Here is a 20987-nt window from a genome sequence, read left to right on the forward strand (position 1 = left end):
TGTGGTATGATGGGGGAACTCACTAAGCTTCGTGCTTACAGTTTTCAGTTTTGGTTTCAGGTACCTCTTCTTCGAAGGGGAAGGAGCTGGCGCGGTAGCGGCCCATCACACACATGTTTCGTATTTCGCAACATGAGATCTTCCTGGGGATTTATACTCTGACATTATTATGTTTTATGAAATGTTTTCCAGACATGTGATATCTTTATAAAATGTTATGATCAGTAAACGTTTTAATTCGAATGTTTTGCTAAGTATATGTTTTCAAAAATGAAATTTTTGGCTCGTATTTTGGGGCGTTACAAGTTGGTATCAGAGCCCTGGTTTGAGGGATTCGGACACACCTTCGGGGGTGTTTGAACTCAAATCGAGGGATTAAAAGATTTTGGAAAGAGAAAATGTTTTCTAAAAGGCTAAGTAAAGGGTTTTAAGAAAGAACAAAGTGTGTGATGTGTACGACCGGCCGAGTTCAAGTAAGTATTCCCCAATGTACCCATACAAGTTTATTTATGTTTCTTAGTTTCTGTAGAACAGCATGCTAGAATAGGACTAAGGATCTAGGAGTGATGCCTTATGTGCCTGCTTTATGTGCTTCAGTATATGAAAGAGTTGCATGCTAGAGTTGAGTAGACAGCAGTAGGGTAGCCTGTTTAGGTTATTCCTGATAGTACGAGTTTAGCATTGTATGCTAGTTCAGTTCTCTCTACGAGGATAGAGTTGCTTGAGATTGTTTTCTTTATGTCCAAATGTTGTTTGCTTTATGCTATGTGGGCTTTGAAGTGATGGGAGTTAACTTTTAGTTGTTTTCTTTATGTCCAAATGTTGTTTGCTTTATGCTATGTGGGCTTTGAAGTGATGGGAGTTAACTGTTAGGTGAATACGTTAAAGTCACATGTGATCAGGGTTGAATAATCTCAGAGTGTTGGATTTGACTCTATTGCGTAGCTCTTGTTTGAGTCATAACCGTTGTAGAGATGAGTCCCTTACTCGAAGGATTATCCGAGCCTCATCACATGTGATTGTATTCAGGTAATAGTTAATTGGCATCACCAAGAGGCCTTCAGCAGCTGAGGACTGGGTTGGGTGGAGTAAGAGGTTTCCTAGGGTAAGCCTAGGATAAAGAGTAGCAGTGATCAACGGTAGTGGAGGGGACCTGGTTGAGTCAAGGCGGTCTTTGGGGAAGGTACGAATAGATGTGGAAGGTAGTATGGGCCCGTACTACTGAAAGCAGAGGATCCGTACCCGAACCTAGGAAGGCTAAGATAAAACCAGGGAACCTGTAGTGGGTGTGATCCCTCCAGGGGTATCAGTATCGCTAACAGTTGTTATTTCTTTGTATTTCAGAATGGTGGTACTACGCCCAAGGCCAACAGTTGGTAGTTCAGGAGAGGGATCGGGTTGGGGATCAGGTTCCGAGCCAGTAGATGAGAGGCTGCGCGAGTTCATCGCGTCTGAGATCACCAGAGTTATCCTTGAGTCGACCCCCATTATCTTCGGGTCGATAAAGGAGGGGATATTGGAGATGATGGAGGATCGCCTCTGGGCATTCATGAGTGACATGGCATTTGGCCAGTTGGGATCCTGCACACTGTCCTTCAAGGACTTTTGGGGCAGCGGTGCACCGGATTTTCATGGGGCGAAGGACCCCATAGCTGCCAGGCGATGGATTGCCGACATTGAGTCTGCACAGATGATTAGCTTCTGCCCTGAAGGTTCGAAGGTGAGGTTTGCGTCAGGGTGTTTGCGTGATCGAGCTAGGGATTGGTGGGAGTCTGTGAGCGACTCGTTGGGAACCTCGACTGTCGAGGCTATGCCATGGTCGGACTTTGCGACCAGGTTCAGCGCGGAGTTCGCGCCGGCTGTCGAGCTTCAGCAGCTGGCCAGAGAGTTTTTGGACATGAGACAGACGATGGAGACTGTGGTGGAGATCACCACCAAGTTCCGGGAGAGGGCATTTTTAGTGCCCCAGTATGCGGGTGATGAGGACATGAGGAGGACCCACTACCATGACATGCTCCGAGCTGATATTCGAGAGCATGTCAGTTTTTCAGCTTCCCCTACCTTGAACTCTATGATTGTCAGGGCAAGGGAGAGAGAGATAGATCTGGAGCACGTCCAGAAGAGGAAGACTGAGGAGGGACAGATAGGAGGGGCTTCCGGGAAGAAGCCCAAGGGATCGGATGGGAGGCCGAAAGGCCAGTTAGGACCGAGACGCTGCAGGAAATGCGGCAGGCCTCATGAAGGGGCATGTAGATTGGGATCGTCGGGCTGCTATAAGTGCGGCAAGGCGGGGCACTTCAGCAGGGATTGTACCGCCCCTGCACCTATGATCCAGACATCGGAGTTGCTGTGTTTCCGCTGCAACCAGAAGGGCCACAAGAAGGCCAATTGCCCCCAGTTGACATCACCAGTGCCGGTTAAGGCACCAGCTCCAGCTACCCTGCAGATTACGGATGGCCGGTAGGGCAAGGCAGAGGCTCCATTGGTGAGCAGACGGGCGTTTCAGCTGTCTCCAGACGAGGCACGCGCCGCACCCGATGTGGTGACGGGTATGATTCCTTCCCTCTACTCTATTTTATAATGTTATGTTATTGATATGTGCTCTGTGTATATGCATTAGGATCGTTCCATGTGAACGGTATTCCGGTTCAGGTGTTGTTCGACTCGGGTGCCACCCGGTCATTCGTTTCCCTTGCGCTTGGCAAGAGGTTTACTGAGTCCTCGGACATGTTGGATTGCCCTTTAGAGGTAGAGATTGCCGATGATCGATCGATGCGAGCATTAACAGTGTTCAGGGATTGTGTTTTGAGGTTATTTGAGGAGCGTTATTGATGGGTTTTGGTCATAAGACATCCTATGTGCTCATACAAACCCTAATGCTTAGATCTAGGTTTCTCTATTGTACATGCTTTGAATCCGAGACTATAAACCCTAATTCTAGCATTCAAGTAATCTTATTAATATGTAATTAGGTTTAAGATCATACATTGATTGTTATGTAGCAATAACAATCCCAAATCTCCTTGTAATGACTTTGTAAGGCTTAGAGTCACAAGTGTCACTCCTCTAATGGCTTACAAACACCAAGAGCAAATGGAGAAGGTATAAAAAGAGAGGAGAGAGGTTAGAATTCGTCCTTAGGACTTCTTGGGAAGGGATACACGAATTCATGTGCCAAGGGGTGTTTATATAGGTGTTCAGATAGGGTTTCAGTCATTATCCTTATCTAGATGCTTATCCACAAAGCAACCCATAAGATAATCTTTGAATCCTTATCATAGTCGAATTCTAAGGCCTTATCACCTCAAATTCGTTCACCCTATATTTAAGATAATCCTTACCTTATTTTGTAACTATCACATAATTACAAATCAGCCCCTCTAGTTTAATTAATTACACTTGATCACAAAATTAATTCCTAATTAATTATTGACCAATATTAATTAAACAAATATGATTTCTCCTTTAATATATTATTCTTATAACATATTAATAAATCATAATAACCTTTCTCTCTTTATTTATTTCTCCAATCAAGTTGCTTTGGTGAAGGCAACCCAAAAGGACCATGCACCATCGGGTCAAGTACATACCAAAATAGTTATGGACTTAGACACTAATCCAACAGTCTCCCACTTGGATAAGTCTAATAACTATTACGCGTATGACTTCAGATCCTGATCTGCAATCGTAGCTTTCCAAAGCCGCTGTCAACTCCGATCATATCAGATACGCGTGTCCTTAGATAAGGGATCATATATTCCTCCATTCTAGATATCGTATGAGATATGATTTCAAATCATTCTCTTTGTACTATATCTCGATTTCCGATTTTTGACGACTGACTAATTGAACAAATCAAATTACCCCTAGCCCGGCCGAGCATTTATGTTTGTCATCATTAAACCATCGAGGGGCCCAAAGATATCGCTTTTCTCCTACTTTGAATAAAAGGAACGGATAAACTTTGATACAATGCTTGCTTGCACTCACTCACCGAATCACACACAACAATATGTTTTATAACACCAAGTTACTAGTGCGTTTACATATTATCAATGTGCAACCGATTAGCAAGATACAACTCACACATCTCGGTTTCAAGAATATAAGATGTTATCGTCTCACTAATTACTCGTGATACAATTCATGGAGTAATCCAAGTGAGCGTGGGTTTAATCCAATGCTCAAATCATATTCATAAGCACTCATGAACGTTGCAGCAAACATTTGCTTATGTCTAATGCTCTTTAGACAATCCACACACCAATTCATGACAGTCCTCATTCATATCTACTTCCAACATATGAATGATTGTGGCCCGTTCGAATAATCCGATTATTCTTAATAAACTCAATTATTCTGGAAGTCAAAACATGCAAATGTGAAACATAAGAATAATACTAATCCCATATAGCCTCAACCCTTTGAGTATAAATAAAACTCCTTTTATTTATCACCATATCGATTACTCATTATTTGTCATTTCGGGTAATCAACTTCTTACTTGAATTATTACACTTGTCCCATGCTCCTAGCATGCACACAATGTTTACCTATGGTTCTTACTTTTGTGGAATAGACAAATTGCACACATTTCCAATCATTCTCATTTCACAACTCCAAATCCATTGTCATAAGTTTAAGAATAACAAATTCTTTCTACTTATAGAATATGCTAGATTCTAACATCCTATGCAATGATTCTTTCGTAATGTCACTGCACCAAAGTCACAAAGACTATTGGCAATGATATTACAAAGTCCTCTATCGGAGATTGTTACAAGACAATTCCTTAGATATTATGTCTCTCACTCAAAGTACATTCCTTTGAACATCCTTTTGCATAAAAGTTTCTAATCCAGTCATAGATTTTCAATATTTACTTCCCAATATGGACACGCTTCCATATTTTCCATATGACAACTTATTCTTAATAGAATCTTATTTATTCATAATAATGTCAATATGGTCCATCCAATACCATGCTTCCAACTACTCACAAGCAACCAATCCTCATCGAACTTTGGATTGCTCTTTGATAGTTGTTTAATTATTTTAGTCAAAACCGATTCTAGTCCCTTTTCCCTCTAAATGCACTAGACATTTGGAAAATTTAAGAATGGTCAAACATTAAAGCATTTGCAATCGATCCTATAACCGAAGCGTATGGGACACGATGCACAATGTTTTATTTGCTATGTTCTCAAAATTCGAATTGTGAAGAGGAATGCCGTAATCATAATTGAAATTTTAAGAACACACAATGTACCTTTGACTAAATTTATTAACATTCCACAACCTAATCCTTTAGATTTGAAATGAAGAATAATATTCTCTCCCTTAATTATAGCAAAACAACTTTATAACCCTTACTACTTTGCAAGGTTTAACTCTTGTTTGCTATAATTAATATTGCCAACTTTGCAATACGTGCCTTAATAATCATACAATCATAACATTTATGCTCCCGCTATCATGATGATTATTGTAAAACATAACACTTATGCTCCCACTAGCTTTGACATGTATTCATAAACATCTTAACTTTCAGAAAACAATACCTATTGAATTTCTTAAGTCCATGTTTCTAATACTTAATGATTTGATAATCTTTTATCAAGGCTTCTTGAACTTATACACCTTTGCCTTTAGATAGTTCATATGTGTGTCTCAACAATTAAGCCTAATTACCAAACCTCACAATTCAAATTATGGAAAGGGATACCATAACCATAATCGAATTCGAGAATGCAATTTTACAATCACTATCTTCTTAAAATCTTTCTTAGTGAAAGCATTTCCTCACAATCATTTTCATGAAGGAGGAAATCTTATGACACGTAGATTTAAATGGTGTATTTGTTCCTATCCATGTGAATTTGTTAAAACCAAAGTTTACGACAAATTCAAACTCATATGGACCAAGCCTTTTTTAATCTTGATTTCTTGCCTTATGGTAGTACAGCTGCCCACCACGTCTTCCAAGTAGTTAAGCAGCTCACCTTTTCCTATCAATGTACCTTTCATTGATTAAGGTGCCTCGCCTTTTATGCATTCAAAATGAGAACTCATAGGACTCACATGCATGATTAACTCAATTGGAACAGCACAGAATCAAAATATTCTCAACACGATAGGTTGTAAACCTCAACTCGTGTGCTAGTGATGATCAATAAGGTTTATTTGATTTGTTCTTGAAACTTTTCAAGACCATTAACAGTCCCACTGACTCCTTGACATATAAGATTCTTTTGTCAATAAATATTTCTTGACAAACAAATATTAAAGAGTTAGTGTAGTTTTTATCAAAACACTTCATAAATTGGTCCTAGTCGATCTTTGTCTTATTCAATACATCACAACTTTCCACATTTGATGAATGTTATAAACCATTAATACTTTTCACTCATTGCTACAATCTTAACTTTAAGACTTGTTATTAGAACGAAGTATGATAGACTTCTTGATTTTTCCATTTCTTCAATTCTTGATTCCTCTTCTCAAACATACAATGGTACTAAGACTTACTTAGAGGATCAATTGAGATATGGATCTTAATCATTAAGATAAAGCATAAAAGGTACTCTCCCTTCTTCTTAGAATGGAGAAACTTTTATCTTTCTGCCTACTTGACTCTTCTTATTTGTTTTGCTATTGATTTAAACATTTTCAATCAATTCAGAATTACACTTAATCATATTCACTAAACCTTTAGTAAATCATGACGAATGTCTTTGTTACTCTTATGGTGGACTTTGATCAACACGCAACTTTGTGTACTTGATCTCCTAGTCCTTCACTTGACACTTTGTCACTGAATTATTCTAATTTCCAAAATATGAAATTTCTCATTCATCGTGCAACCAAGTTGCATGATTCCAAGTTTCTGTCCAATTGAAACTTGGGCGATGAGAAACTCTCCCTATTTGGTAAATTCTTGACTTTCCATAACACAATAAGAAACAAATCCATTATTGCTAATAATTTTAACATCAATTTTTCATACACGCCATTGTAAGGATAAATAAATAAAATTTAAAATCAAAATTTATTTTATTGTGGAAAAATTTGTCCTTACAATGCAACTCATTGAAAAACTTATGCTAATACATCTTTCTTAGCAATCTAATTCTAACTCTAAGTAGTAGCTCAAGAATCTAATCTTCGAGAAACGCGATCGAAATCCATTCCTTCACGGTTAGATTCTGCTCACTTCTTCCCTTAAGCTTCTTTTCTTTTCTTCGATCCTTCAAAACATCAATTGTAATCTTATCACATTATGTATTCAGAATCTTGAATGAAGCTTAAAAGAATTAATCAATGGATTTTACCTAAATTAGAGCCATACGTTTCGACTCTCCCATCTCTTAGATCTCTTAGGTAAATAGGGCAGCTTCGTCTCCAATGCCCCTTCTCTTGGTAATTAAGCAAATTGACTCTTTTGGAACAACACATGGAACTACTTCAGACATCGCCTTTCTCTTGTGATCAAACTTTTTGATCATTTCATGTCTTGCATTGCCATTGTCTATATCCATAGACGTCTTGAAGGCAGATTCACCAATCAACTTTGCTTTTCTATTGCGCCAAACCATTGCTGATTCAGCAGCAATAAGCATATAGGTGAGATCAATAAGGGTCACGTCGTGGTTCATCATATAGTACTCTCTTACGAACTCACTATATGAGTTAGGAAGTGACTGAAGAACCCAATCAACAGCCATCTCTTCACCGACAATGGATCCCATCATTCCTAACTTATCAATGTGTCACTTCATCCCTAAGACGTGTGCACACACCGACTTTCCTTCTTTATGTTTACTTGCCAAAAGGGCTTGAGTGATATTGAACCTTTCAATTTTACAATCTTGTGGGTTAGGGAGAATAATTGGAGGAGGAGGAGGAAGTGAAGCATGATTTCTTATTCCTCGATCGAATCGTGGAATATCATCTTCATGTGGAATGCTTGTTCCACGGGATTTGGGAAGACCATAGTTGTCGAACTTTGACATCTATAAAACAGGAGAAAACAAATTCAAGTTAGTTGATCAATTGAGTCCTTAGTAAATCACCCAAATGAGATATTAAGGCTAGAACCCAACACAATACGCTACAACCTAGAAGAGGGATGCCGTAATCTAGTTGCAAAATATTTGAAGGTAAGTGAATGACGATTCACTAATTTCCACCATGAAAAACGAAAAAGAAATTTAAGTTTTAAATCTATGAAAACTCCTAGATCCTTTGAGATTCATTGAACTTTCAATGGCATGTTTAAATCTCGATATGCCCCTCTTTTTTTTTGTGATTGGGATGCTGAGGATCACAAAGCGGGTGTGAATAACCATGCAAACTTACATGGTGCCCTCACATGTTACAGTCACCTATTCAATGTGCCGGTATACGACACACGCTCCACCGAACTATGACAAACATTGAGTCACCCTTTTCTACCTTTGCTTAGAACCATTTAGTGTGCCGGTAAACCACACACGCTCCACTAACGTCTTCGCAAGGGCACAAAGTGTAATTTCATGGAATTGCATCAATTCACTTTTGCCTAAGTAACTAAGATTAGGAATTAGAAAACATTTAGTTACTTTGTATTTCATTATACTTATAATGGAAGGTTTCGTCCTATCCTACCTGTTCGGCTAACGACCCTCCACTAGTCAAGAGTGCGGTGGGTAAGAGTGGATGCCCATTCAATCGCCATTTTATAGGCAATTTCCTTAAACACCCCTTATAGACCAGCTTCGTGAATGAGGCCTACTAACGGTAAGACTGACTTTTACTCATACATATATATAATTTAGACTTTTAATGTTATATATAGTATAGGGTGCATTTTACACTTTTAAAATACTATGTGGTTAACTTTAACAATTACACTTTTAATTCAATTAAATGGTTAACCTAAAATTTTATGGATATATTAAATCTCTTTTAATTATACTCCTTAATTAATTAATAAAACCATAAGGGTGTATTTGAACTTTTCAAAACATTACTAGGGTTTTAGAATTTAACATTCCTAATTAACTCTTAATCAACTTTTAAATTCCAAAACTTGAGGGCAAGTTTTGAAACATTTCAAAAACATTAGGGTTTCAATTATTTAAATTTCAAAACAACAAAACTTTTGGGTTCAAATTTAAACTATAAAATCTAAAGGGCAAAATATGAAACTTTTCATAACAACAAGGATCAAATAACAAATAATTCAAATTAACATTTAATCACATAATTATCCATATTTGATTTATTTAATAATTTCTTGCAAAAAACAATTTATCAATTTACTCAAAATAATTAATCAGTTATCATATAAGGAAACAATTATCTTATTAATTGATAAATATCTTCAATTAGATCAAAATTATAGTCAAATATATCATATAATCGGATTAATATTGATCTAACATGATAAGGTGACTATCCATAAGCAAAAACAGCAAGAAAACCCGAGATAAGCATTATCTGACGAGTTGAATCGTCGAGTCAAGCCTGGACTCTTCGAGTCACCCTGGACTCGGCGAGTCCAACCTCTAATACACCAAAAAACGAATTTTTCAGATATACAATGCATCAATACAATTGAAACCATCCTAGGCTCTGATACCACTGATGGGTTTTGGTCATAAGACATCCTATGTGCTCATACAAACCCTAATGCTTGGATCTAGGTTTCTCTATTGTACATGCTTTGAATCCGAGACTATAAACCCTAATTCTAGCATTCAAGTAATCTTATTAATATGTAATTAGGTTTAAGATCATACATTGATTGTTATGTAGCAATAAAAATCCCAAATCTCCTTGTAATGACTTTGTAAGGCTTAGAGTCACAAGTGTCACTCCTCTAATGGCTTATAAACACCAAGAGCAAATGGAGAAGGTATAAAGAGAGAGGAGAGAGGTTAGAATTCGTCCTTAGGACTTCTTGGGAAGGGATACACGAATTCATGTGCCAAGGGGTGTTTATATAGGTGTTCAGATAGGGTTTCAGTCATTATCCTTATCTAGATGCTTATCCACAAAGCAACCCATAAGATAATCTTTGAATCCTTATCATAGTCGAATTCTAAGGCCTTATCACCTCAAATTCGTTCACCCTATATTTAAGATAATCCTTACCTTATTTTGTAACTATCACATAATTACAAATCAGCCCCTCTAGTTTAATTAATTACACTTGATCACAAAATTAATTCCTAATTAATTATTGACCAATATTAATTAAACAAATATGATTTCTCCTTTAATATATTATTCTTATAACATATTAATAAATCATAATAACCTTTCTCTCTTTATTTATTTCTCCAATCAAGTTGCTTTGGTGAAGGCAACCCAAAAGGCTCATGCACCATCGGGTCAAGTATATACCAAAATAGTTATGGACTTAGACACTAATCCAACAGTGATCTGGTGGATTTGGTTCCCATACCGTTGCGGGGGAACAAGGTGATTATAGGCATGGATTGGTTGAGCCCTAATGGGGCGGTGATAGATTGCGCACAACAGCTAGTGCGGCTCAGGACCCCAAGCGGGGGAGAGTTGGTGATCCACGGCGAGAGGCCACAACATGGACCTATAGTATGTTCAGCAGCGAGAGCTAGGTGCTACCTTCAGCAGGGATTCGTGGGGTATGTCGCGTACGTTATGGATACCCGGGAGTCGGGTAAGGCGAAAGTGAGCGAGGTTCCAGTGGTGCGAGACTACGCTGACGTGTTCCCGGAGGAGCTTCCTGGAATACCTCCAGAGCGTCAAGTAGAGTTCAGGATCGACCTAGTTCTTGGTGCGGCTCCGATAGCCAAGGCACCCTATCGGTTGGCTCCTCCCGAGATGCAGGAGTTGTCTACGCAGCTGCAGGAGCTGCTAGACAAGGGATTTATTCGTCCGAGCAGTTCACCCTGGGGAGCCCTGATCCTGTTTGTGAAGAAGAAGGATGGGTCGCACCGGATGTGTATAGATTACCGGGAGCTGAATAAGGTGATGGTGAAGAACCGTTACCCACTCACGAGGATTGATGACCTCTTTGATTAGTTACAGGGAGCATCTTGGTTCTCCAAGATCGATTTGCGTTCAGGCTATCATCAGATGAGGGTTAGAGATAAGGATATACAGAAGACCGCGTTTCGGACGCGTTATGGCCATTATGAGTTTGTGGTGATGCCGTTTGGGCTCACCAATGCTCCTGCCCCGTTCATGGACCTCATGAACTGCGTATGCAAACCGATGTTGGATCGGTCTGTGATAGTTTTCATTGACGACATCTTGGTTTATTCCAAGACACAGGAGGAGCATGATGAGCATCTAAGGGAGGTTTTGGAGACCCTGAGGAGGGAGAGCTTGTATGCCAAGTTCTCCAAATGTGAGTTTTGGTTGCATGAGGTGCAGTTTTTTGGGCACCTCGTCAACCATAACGGGATTTCAGTAGACCCGACCAAGGTGGAGGCCGTGATGAGATGGGAGGTTCTGAAATCTCCATACGAGATTCGGAGTTTCCTAGGATTAGCAGGCTACTATCAGAGGTTCATTCAGGATTTCTCCAAGATAGTCGTACCTCTGACACGGTTGACTAGGAAAGACGTGGTCTTTCGATGGGGGCCTAAGCAGTAGGCAGCGTTCGGGACTCTGAGGCAGATATTGTGCGAGGTGCTGATCTTAGCCCCGCCCGAGGGCGTGGAGGATTTTGTGGTATATTGCGATGCATCGATCTCAGGCTTAGGCGCAGTGTTGATGCAGAGGGGGCATGTCATTGCTTATGCCTTAAGGCAGCTGAAGCCTCACGAGGCGAACTACCCGACACACGATTTGGAATTTGGGGCGGTGGTCTTCGCCCTCAAGATATGGCGGCATTACCTTTACGGGGTTCGTTGTACCATTTACACGGATCACAAGAGTTTGAGGTACCTCATGGATCAGCCGAATCTGAACATGAGGCAGCATCGGTGGTTGGACGTGGTAAAGGATTAATGATTGCGAGATCCTTTACCACCCGGGGAAGGCCAATGTGGTGGCCGATGCGCTTAGCCGCAAGGCAGCACCGATCAGGGATGTTTGCATGAGGATGACCGTGGTGACTCATCTGTTGGAGTGGATTCGAGAGGCCCAACAGGAGGCTATGAAGGAGGAGCATCGGAAGAGTGAGCGAATAGTGGGTCAAGTCACCTCTTTCGATTATGATAGCCGGGGGTTATTGACACTACACCATAGGGTGTGGGTGCCGTATCATGGAGGCGTGCGCTAGATCTTTATGGAGGAGGCGCACAAATCCCGATTCTCTATTCACCCAGGGGAGACAAAGATGTATCAGGTTCTTCGCCTAGACTATTGGTATCCCTGCATGAAGCGGGATGTGGCATGGTACGTCGAGCGGTGCTTGACCTGCACGAAGGTTAAGGCCGAACATCAGAGACCGCATGGAAAGATGCAGCCGTTGGACATCCCGTTGTTGAAATGGGAAGATATCACGATGGATTTTATCACGAAGCTTCCCAGGACCGCGCGTAGAGTAGATTCGATTTGGGTCATCGTAGATCGATTGACCAAGAGTGCTCATTTTATTCCGATTCAGGAGAGCATTTTGGCCGAGAAATTGGCCGACATCTATATTAGGGAGATTGTGGTGTGGCACGGGGTGCCAGTATCTGTTATCTCGAATAGGGATGTGCGTTTTACTTCCAGGTTTTGGAAGAGGTTTCATGATGAGCTGGGTACTCGTTTGCATTTTAGCACCGCCTTTCACCCGCAAACAGATGGTTAGAGCGAGCGGACCATCCAGACTCTGGAGGATATGTTGTGGGCGTGCGTGCTAGACTTCGGTGGTAGTTGGGATACTTATCTTCCCTTGGCTGAGTTCTCGTACAACAACAGCTACCACGTGAGTATTGACCGCCCTCCATTCGAGATGTTGTATGGATGGAGGTGCAGGACCCCGATATGCTGGGGAGAGGTTGGTCAGAGAGTTATGGGGAGCACTAAAGTGGTGCTCAAGACTACCGAGAGGATTCAGCAGGTTCGGAGCAGGCTGCAGACTGCGCAGAGTCGGCAGAAAAGTTACGCCGACAAACGTCGCTCAGACCTGGAGTTCCAGGTCAGGGATATGGTTCTCCTGAAGGTGTCGCCTTGGAAAGGCGTCATTCGATTCAGGAAGCGGGGCAAGTTAGGCCCGAGATTCATTGATCCATTCAGGGTTGTAGCCCGGGTGGGCAAGGTGGCATATAGGCTGGATCTGCCAGCCGAGCTCAGCCAGATCCACAGCACCTTCCATGTCTCCCAGCTGCGGAAGTGTCTTGTGGATGATTCAGCGGTGGTACCATTAGAGGATATACATGTTGATGACAGCCTGAATTACATTGAGCGCCCAGTCGCAATCCTCGACCGGAAGGTTGAAGGATCTGAGGAACAAGAGAGTAGAGTTAGTGAAGGCGCAGTGGCAGCACCGAAAGGGGTCCGAGTGGACTTGGTAGCCGGTGGAAGAAATGATGGAGCATTACCCCGAGCTGTTTCAGGATCGAGCAGCAGACTTCGAGGACGAAGTCTAAAATAAGTGGGGGAGATTTGTAGCACCTGGTTCCTGGTACGTAAAAATTTATCTAAGTAATTGTCATTTTAGCCTTGGACTCGGCGAGTTGTAGGTCCGACTCGTCGAGTAGGGACACGGTCCGGGGGCACGCTTAAGCTAGCGACTCGGCGAGTCCATATCCTGGACTCAACAAGTCATCGCTGTTTGATGAAACCCTAATTCCAAGGGTTATCCCGCTATTTAAGCTAGCTTGTGCGACCCAAGCTCGCCCCCATTCACCCTCAGAGCCCTATATCTCGTCCAAGCTTGTTTCCTTGTGAGTTTGAAGCATTTGGTGTATGTCCTCTTGAAGTTTTGGAGTGGGAAGAAGAGTAGATCAAGAAGAAGAAGAGGAGGTCAAGCATCTTTGAGTTATCTCAGTGTGTTCCCTAAGGTATAACTCGTTTTCCCCCTTGTTTTCATGCTTATTGTCCCTTATAGCTCCATTAAAGTCCTTCTTGAACCATTTCCAAGCTTGGGTAGGTGTGAGGGTTCGTAATAAGCTGATTAACCTTTAGATCTAGGCATGGTTGAGCTCCAGGAGCTCAGATCTTCTGTCTTTTGGAACCATATTACATGAAAGCCCTAGATCTACCCTTTTTGGTGCATTTTGGACCCTAAAACTCTCATGGTTGCCTATTTACACGTAAAGTTGGAAACTTCACGTGTAAATCAAGCCCTAGGATCACGGATCTATGTATGGCATGAGCTGGATTCGAGCATAATCGACCATATAGTAATTGCATGGTAACGACTTGGCGAGTCGTTCATCGGACTCAGCGAGTCGAGATGCGAGTCCCCGAAAATTTCCCCTTTTTCGTTATGGCGAGTATGTAGTGAGTCCGGGGTGGAATCGGTGAGTTGGAAGCCGAACTCATCCATGAAGGAACTCGGCGAGTCAATTCCCTGACTCGGCAAGTTCAAGACAATCTTCTTAGATCAAGACCAAAACTCGACGAGCTGTTCATACCACTCGGCGAGTCACAACGTAGAGTGTTCTTCGGATGAAGGCGAACTCGGCGAGTTGTTCATACAACTCGGTGAGTAGGATGCAGGACTATTAAGACTTAGGTATAGAGAAAGGGACTCGGCGAGTCGGCAAGCCAACTCGGCGAGTCTGGTCAACTGGCAGTTGACTATGACTTAACTCATGACTTGTTAAGGGTAAATGGGCAATTTACCCTGAGGGCGGTTAGCAGTATTTGACTAAGTGTTTGGTGGGAATTACAGCCGGAGGATTTCCGGAGCAGCAGCAGACAGACTATTCCCACACAGATCAACAACTACTACGAGGTGAGTTACCTTCCAGTAGCGGTGGGTCTAAGGCCACAATGTCGGCCCACCAGTAGGAGATGTATGATAGATGATTGTCTTTGTGATATCATCTAGGTTTGCTACTACCTGATATGTTATATGCTAGCATGATATGTTATATGTGATACTAGTAGAGTTCGGTTGTTAGGACCGAAGGGTAGTCAGACACCCCAGATACGTTTGACAATATGTGATTATATGTCTGCATGCTGGCTTGTTATGTTATATGCGATAGAGGTAGTAGGAGGGGATCAATCCCCGAGTTCGGTTGCTAGGACCGAAGGGTAGTTCAGGCACCCCAGATATGTCTGATAATATGTTATGTTATGATATATGTGATAGTAGCAGTAGGGGTGGAAATAGTCCCCAAGGTTCGGTCGTTAGGACCGAAGGGTAGTCAGCACCCTAGAATGGCTTGACATGGGTAGTCAGCACCCCAGAATGGCTTGACACGGGTAGGTCGGCACCCCAGAATGGTCGTACTGGGTAGGTCGGGCACCCCAGAAATGCCTGGCAATATGTATGATATGTGATTGTATGGTATGCGGTATGATGGGGGAACTCACTAAGCTTCATGCTTACAGTTTTCAGTTTTGGTTTTAGGTACCTCTTCTTCGAAGGGGAAGGAGTTGGCGCGGTAGCGGCCCATCACACACATGTTTCGTATTCCGCAACATGAGATCTTCCTGGGGATTTGTACTCTGACATTATTATGTTTTATGAAATGTTTTCTAGACATGTGATATCTTTATAAAATGTTATGATCAGTAAACGTTTTAATTCGAATGTTTTGCTAAGTATATGTTTTCAAAAATGAAATTTTTGGCTCGTATTTTGGGGCGTTACAATAGATTATATCACAATTGACAAAAAAATAAAGAAATTTTTCCATTTCTTTCAAATAAGGCACATGTTGTTAACTGATAATAGTTTTAGCATTATCATAAAAATCATGTTTTTTTGGCTCCAACTCCATGAATATATGACCCACTACACCACCATTGTAATTGTTCGTGTATTCCACAAGATTTTGAGTTCCTAATATGCCATCTCCTGAATTGCCTCACCCAAGGCTCTTTTTGGTTGCACCCAGACTCACTTGTAAAGGCTAAAACCATACAAAGGAATATCTAATCATTCGGACATTCACCGACTGTAAGATTTATTTAAAAAAATATTTTATTCAAGAAAATAATATGATTATAATTTATTTATGAATGACGCAGGTGGCTTGTAGGAGTAATGATGGGGTATTGAGAGCTATATGCTATTGCATTGATTTCTAGTGGTTTCACTGTGAGTAATTACTGTGATTTATATTTTTGTTGATTTGTTAAAAAACATTGAATATAATTACAAAAATGGCAAAATTGAAGTACTTTCAGTTTTGGTCATTATTAACATACAACAGATTGATTTTTAATCAAGTTTATTTTAAATTTGATTTTGCAGGTTTTGCAATTTTGGTTGAGATTATCAATTTCTAGATTGGAGTTAACTAATTACTTGTTGAATTTAGCTCATTTTCTAGTAATTCATTTGATATGTGTTAGGTATATAGTTTTTTCGAATATTGTTGAGGTGTCTAGCATAATTCTAATCACTCTCATCAGAATACAGAAGCTATGATTTTGGTTCAGCTTCTATGGTTCAAATCTAGGTAATAACGTTTTAATTCTATTTCTCTACTCTATATGCAGGTTGTGGCATTTAAGGCCAACTTTAATTCCATCTCGCTCTCGAACCAATTGTAAGGTTATATATTTCATCTTCTGTTAAATTTTTCTTGTTGGGTTTTTTTTTAAAAACTGACTTTGGCCCCTCTCCAATATCTATTTGATTAAAAAACCCATATAATAGAAAATACTTAACTTATATACTTTTAACTTCAGTTTTACCTACCCCAAAACAGTCAAATGTTATTTGTATTTTGCAACTTAAAACCTATTAAATGATGATGTGGCATCGTGACACCGGTTGCTACCATGTCATCGTCAATGTGAAAATAGTTGCCTATATCAGTAAGAAATGATAGTTTGTAGCTATTGTGGGTAAAAATAATAGTACATTGTCTTGATTGGTATAAATACATAAGTACATTGCTATTTTTTGTAATTTGCCATCCAATTATTTCAGGAAAGTTGTCACAATTCATATTAAGAGGTGAGCATATGGTGATAATTAATGGAAAAGAAAGGTAATCCAACATTTCAATGAAAGCAACATACAAATATGGTGATAGAATATTATGTATCGAATGGTGTTTTTTGTTTAATTTGTAGCGACTTTTGATTTCGAAATATGTGTTTTTTGATGTGTTGGATATTTCTTTTAGTTTTTATATAAATACTTTATTACTTTTGGTTTTATATTAATTGTATTTTTATAAAATGATAAAAATAATCAAACTGAATAACCGAATTTCATTGAATAATTGTATGCAACAATTGCTATGGAATAATTGACATGAAACTTGCTATGGAAGAATTGCTACAGAACTTGCTATGGAATAATTGCTATAGAATTAGCTATGAAAGGATTTCTATGAAATAATTGCTACAGAAAAATGCTACAAAATTGGCTACAGAAGAATTGCTACGGAATTGGTTACAGAAAAATTGCTACCGAATTGGCTATGGAAAAATCGCTATGAAATTTGCTACGGAAAAATTGCTACGAAATTGGTTAACGGAAAATTTTCTATGGAATATGCTACAAAAATGCTATGGAACTAAAATTGCAACAAAATAATGTCGTAGAAACTGTTATATCAAAGTTGCTACGAAATTATAATTCTGTAGCTAAACACTTTGCTACAAGAAATATAGCTACAAAGTCTAATTGATAATTTGCATAGCAAATTTCGTAGTTATTCAGCTTTAGCTAAGAAATTTCAGCTTTTTGCTACGAAATTTTTTCCATAGCTAAATTGAAATTTTCTTGTAGTGGAAATTCACAGTTGTTACTTTTCTTTAGCATCATTCAATCTTTTCCCAAGGTCACATGTGCACTTCGGAGTCGGCAACACAGACTGAATTTCGTCCAATATCCCTCACATATTAGTGTAGTAAGCCAATATTGAACTACCTTCTTGCTGAGTTGTGGTGAGGACTTGTTTCAATTCATACGCACAAGGGGCACTTTCTTTACCAAATTGTTCTTCGAGATCACCCCACATCTCCGTTGTTGTGTTTGCATATTTAACACTCGATTTGATCGTCTTTTCCATCGTCGTGGTGAGCCGACCCTTGATCATAGCATCATAACACATCCACCTCATGTAATCAAGGAAATCACCTTCTGGTAGTTTGATTGTCCCATCTACAAAACCCATCTTGTTCTTTACAAATAGGAAACTCTTCATCTCTTGAGCCTAGTCTCCATAATTCCCATCAGTGAGAACGTCGTTTGCATGCATCTAACTCAGATGTATGTGTGTAATATAATGAGTTCGTGTCAATTCGATCATCTTCTCTAGTTCCGGATTTGCCTGCATCATCTCCTCCTGTGGTGGCATTGTTACTTAAAAGGAAAAGATAATAACTAATACGTAGGAGATAATTACAAATCTTTTAATTCGTGAATCACAAAATCCTATTCAGCAAATTAAAATGCATATTCATGTCATGGTAAATGTTCAAAAAGCTGTTATTTTGGCAGTCTTTAGCGCGTCACAACTAGCTGATAAACTAGCTTATTTTTTGAGTTTTTTTTTATTTTTTTTATTTTGTTGTGTTTGGTAAGCAAAAAAGTAATTTATAAGCTAATTTTTTGAAAAACTAACTAGACTAGCTTTTTAGGAGCTTTTTTAAAATTTTCCAAATACACCCATGCATGAATTATAGAATACATACTCTTACATATCTTTTTATGTAATTTTATATATTTAAGCTAGCTTTTCAACTAGTTTTACCAAACATTATTTTTTATTAGCTAACTTTTTATTTAACAGCTAGCTTTTTAATTATCAGTTAACTTTTCATCTAATACACAAAATATAGCCTTTGTGGTAGTCGGCTTTGATTTTGGTAAAAATGTTTTATTAATAAAAATCGATATCATTGACATTTAGAGTTGCTTACAAAAATATGGTTTGATATGAAACATCCAAATTGGCAAAAAAAATAAAAATAAATAAATAAATAAATAAATAACAGATAAACAAATTGAATTGGAAATCGTATTGTAAAACCTATAAGAAAACTAGCAAAAGTTAAGAAGTTCAGGATCACTTTGTAGAATGTCCATGTCTTGATTTCCCAAACACACGAGTGCTTCAATACCATCTCCGTTCGGAGCATCCATCAGAATAAAGCTATCTTTTCTTAGATCTCCAGCATGGGTTGCTTGTATGGGCTTTCCCCACCCAAAATCAATATCATATGCAGAATATCCACACAAGCTTGAACAGATATAAACGGCAGCATGTTTTTTTAGGTCTTCTTCTAAATCTTTTTCCAACAGAATACCAAAGGCAGTTTCTATATTTCTTATCGCTTGAAATTGCATCTTTTGTTTCCTGAGCTCACTAATGAATGACTTCGGGTTCATTTCACTTTCGTTCTTTGTAAGAATCTCCATGGGTAAGACAAAATTTCCAATAGTCTTTGCAGGAAGCTTCTCGATCATATTGCTTCTTAGGTTTATTATGAGGCCAACACCAATGGGTATGAAAGAGCCTGAGTTATTTCTCTTAGCTGCTTCCACTGAACACTTGTAAAGTAACCAAGTCAAAACTTCGACTCGAGTAGGGTTTGTAATGGGTTCTCCAGATTCTGCAGTCATGGCTTTGACTTCGAGTTTAAGCTCGTTTATCTTTGAGTTGGGGAACACGAAGCTTCTTGTGACACAATCATCCGATCTCTCAAGGACTAACCCCTTAGACTTTACGTTCATGTATTGAAACTGAATAAACTCGGGGTCAGTGATGATTTCATGTTTCTCTGCTGTTGACCCAAATCGTGTTATTTTAGCCCAATCATTCAGGAAATGAAACAAACTACTTCCATCTGCAACCTTGTGGGATAACGATACTGCCACTGCTACTCCTCCACATTCAAAATGGTTGACCTGAACCTCCAATGGTGTCACTTCATCGCTTTGAAGATCTTGATCATCTCCATGGTTGGAGTTATAATTTACTAGACCATGTGGAAAGAATTGGTCGAGATCTTCACGCTTTGAGTTTTGAAGGAAATCCGAGAGCGTTGTATCGATAGTTGCTTCAAGGAACTCTGCTCCTTTATCGTTGCAATTTACATAGGATGGTGACACTTTCGCATTAATCCTACCAGCGAAAGTGTAGTATTTTGTTAATGTTTGTGATAAAGAGTTCTTGAGGTCAAGAGTTGTTTTATCACGATATATACCGGTGTTTGGATAGAATGTGACTATTGGTGCAAATAGGGTGGGTACGATTTGATCAATCAGTGAAAGATTGTAAGTTTTGAGGTGGGAAGGGGTTGGAGAAGAGGGTTTGATGATTTCTCTTGAGACTATTGTGTGAAGCTGCCTTCTACTAAATCGTATGAGGTTGCCAATCATCACCATCTTCCCAAACAAGAATCTAATAACGATTATGAAGAAAGCAAGTATTAATGATATAGCACAAGTTAACGTGCAAGGTGCGAATATTGAAAAAATTTCCAATTTCCTGGTCAACAAAGTGGAGCTTAGACTTGGAGGATACACGTACAACTCTGGAAATATTCAAAGTGAAGGTAAGAGAAGGGTAAAAATTGATATATTCAAATGATATGTTTGGATATCGGAAACGCAATGTTTTAAAAACCGATTCGAACTGGTTTAATCAGGATTCGGATAAATGAACAGTTCAGTTATAACTGGTTTTATACCAATTTATTGAGCAGATAATAACAGTTTTTTTTTTTTTTTTTTCGAAAGCTGGCCCGGAAACCCTCGTTAGGGAAGATCCCTTTCCAAAAAATAATAACAGTTTTTATTTTAAAAACTTGGTTGAACCGGTCTTATCGTAAAAAAACGTTTGAACATTTATTAGATTTAGATAGTTGGAGTTTACTTCGCCCACTTAAACTCATTTCAAAAGCAAATTGTATGGGTGTGTATGGAGCGGTTT

The 20987-nt window shown here is 39.4% G+C and overlaps 1 protein-coding gene across 1 annotated transcript; it reads right to left on the reverse strand.

Annotated features, from left to right (window-relative positions):
- Positions 1-18958: 18958 nt before the first annotated feature.
- Positions 18959-20461, reverse strand: LOC145038978 (akuammiline synthase 1-like). The gene has a single exon (XM_078987159.1). It carries the CDS (start codon positions 20438-20440, stop codon positions 19094-19096), a length of 1347 nt encoding a protein of 448 aa, XP_078843285.1. The 5' UTR covers positions 20441-20461; the 3' UTR covers positions 18959-19093.
- Between the last annotated feature and the right edge of the window lie 526 nt (positions 20462-20987).

This window comes from Lactuca saligna, chromosome 4, assembly GCF_052625555.1.
Source record: "Lactuca saligna cultivar CGN05327 chromosome 4, ASM5262555v1, whole genome shotgun sequence".
NCBI classification, from domain to species: Eukaryota; Viridiplantae; Streptophyta; class Magnoliopsida; order Asterales; family Asteraceae; genus Lactuca; species Lactuca saligna.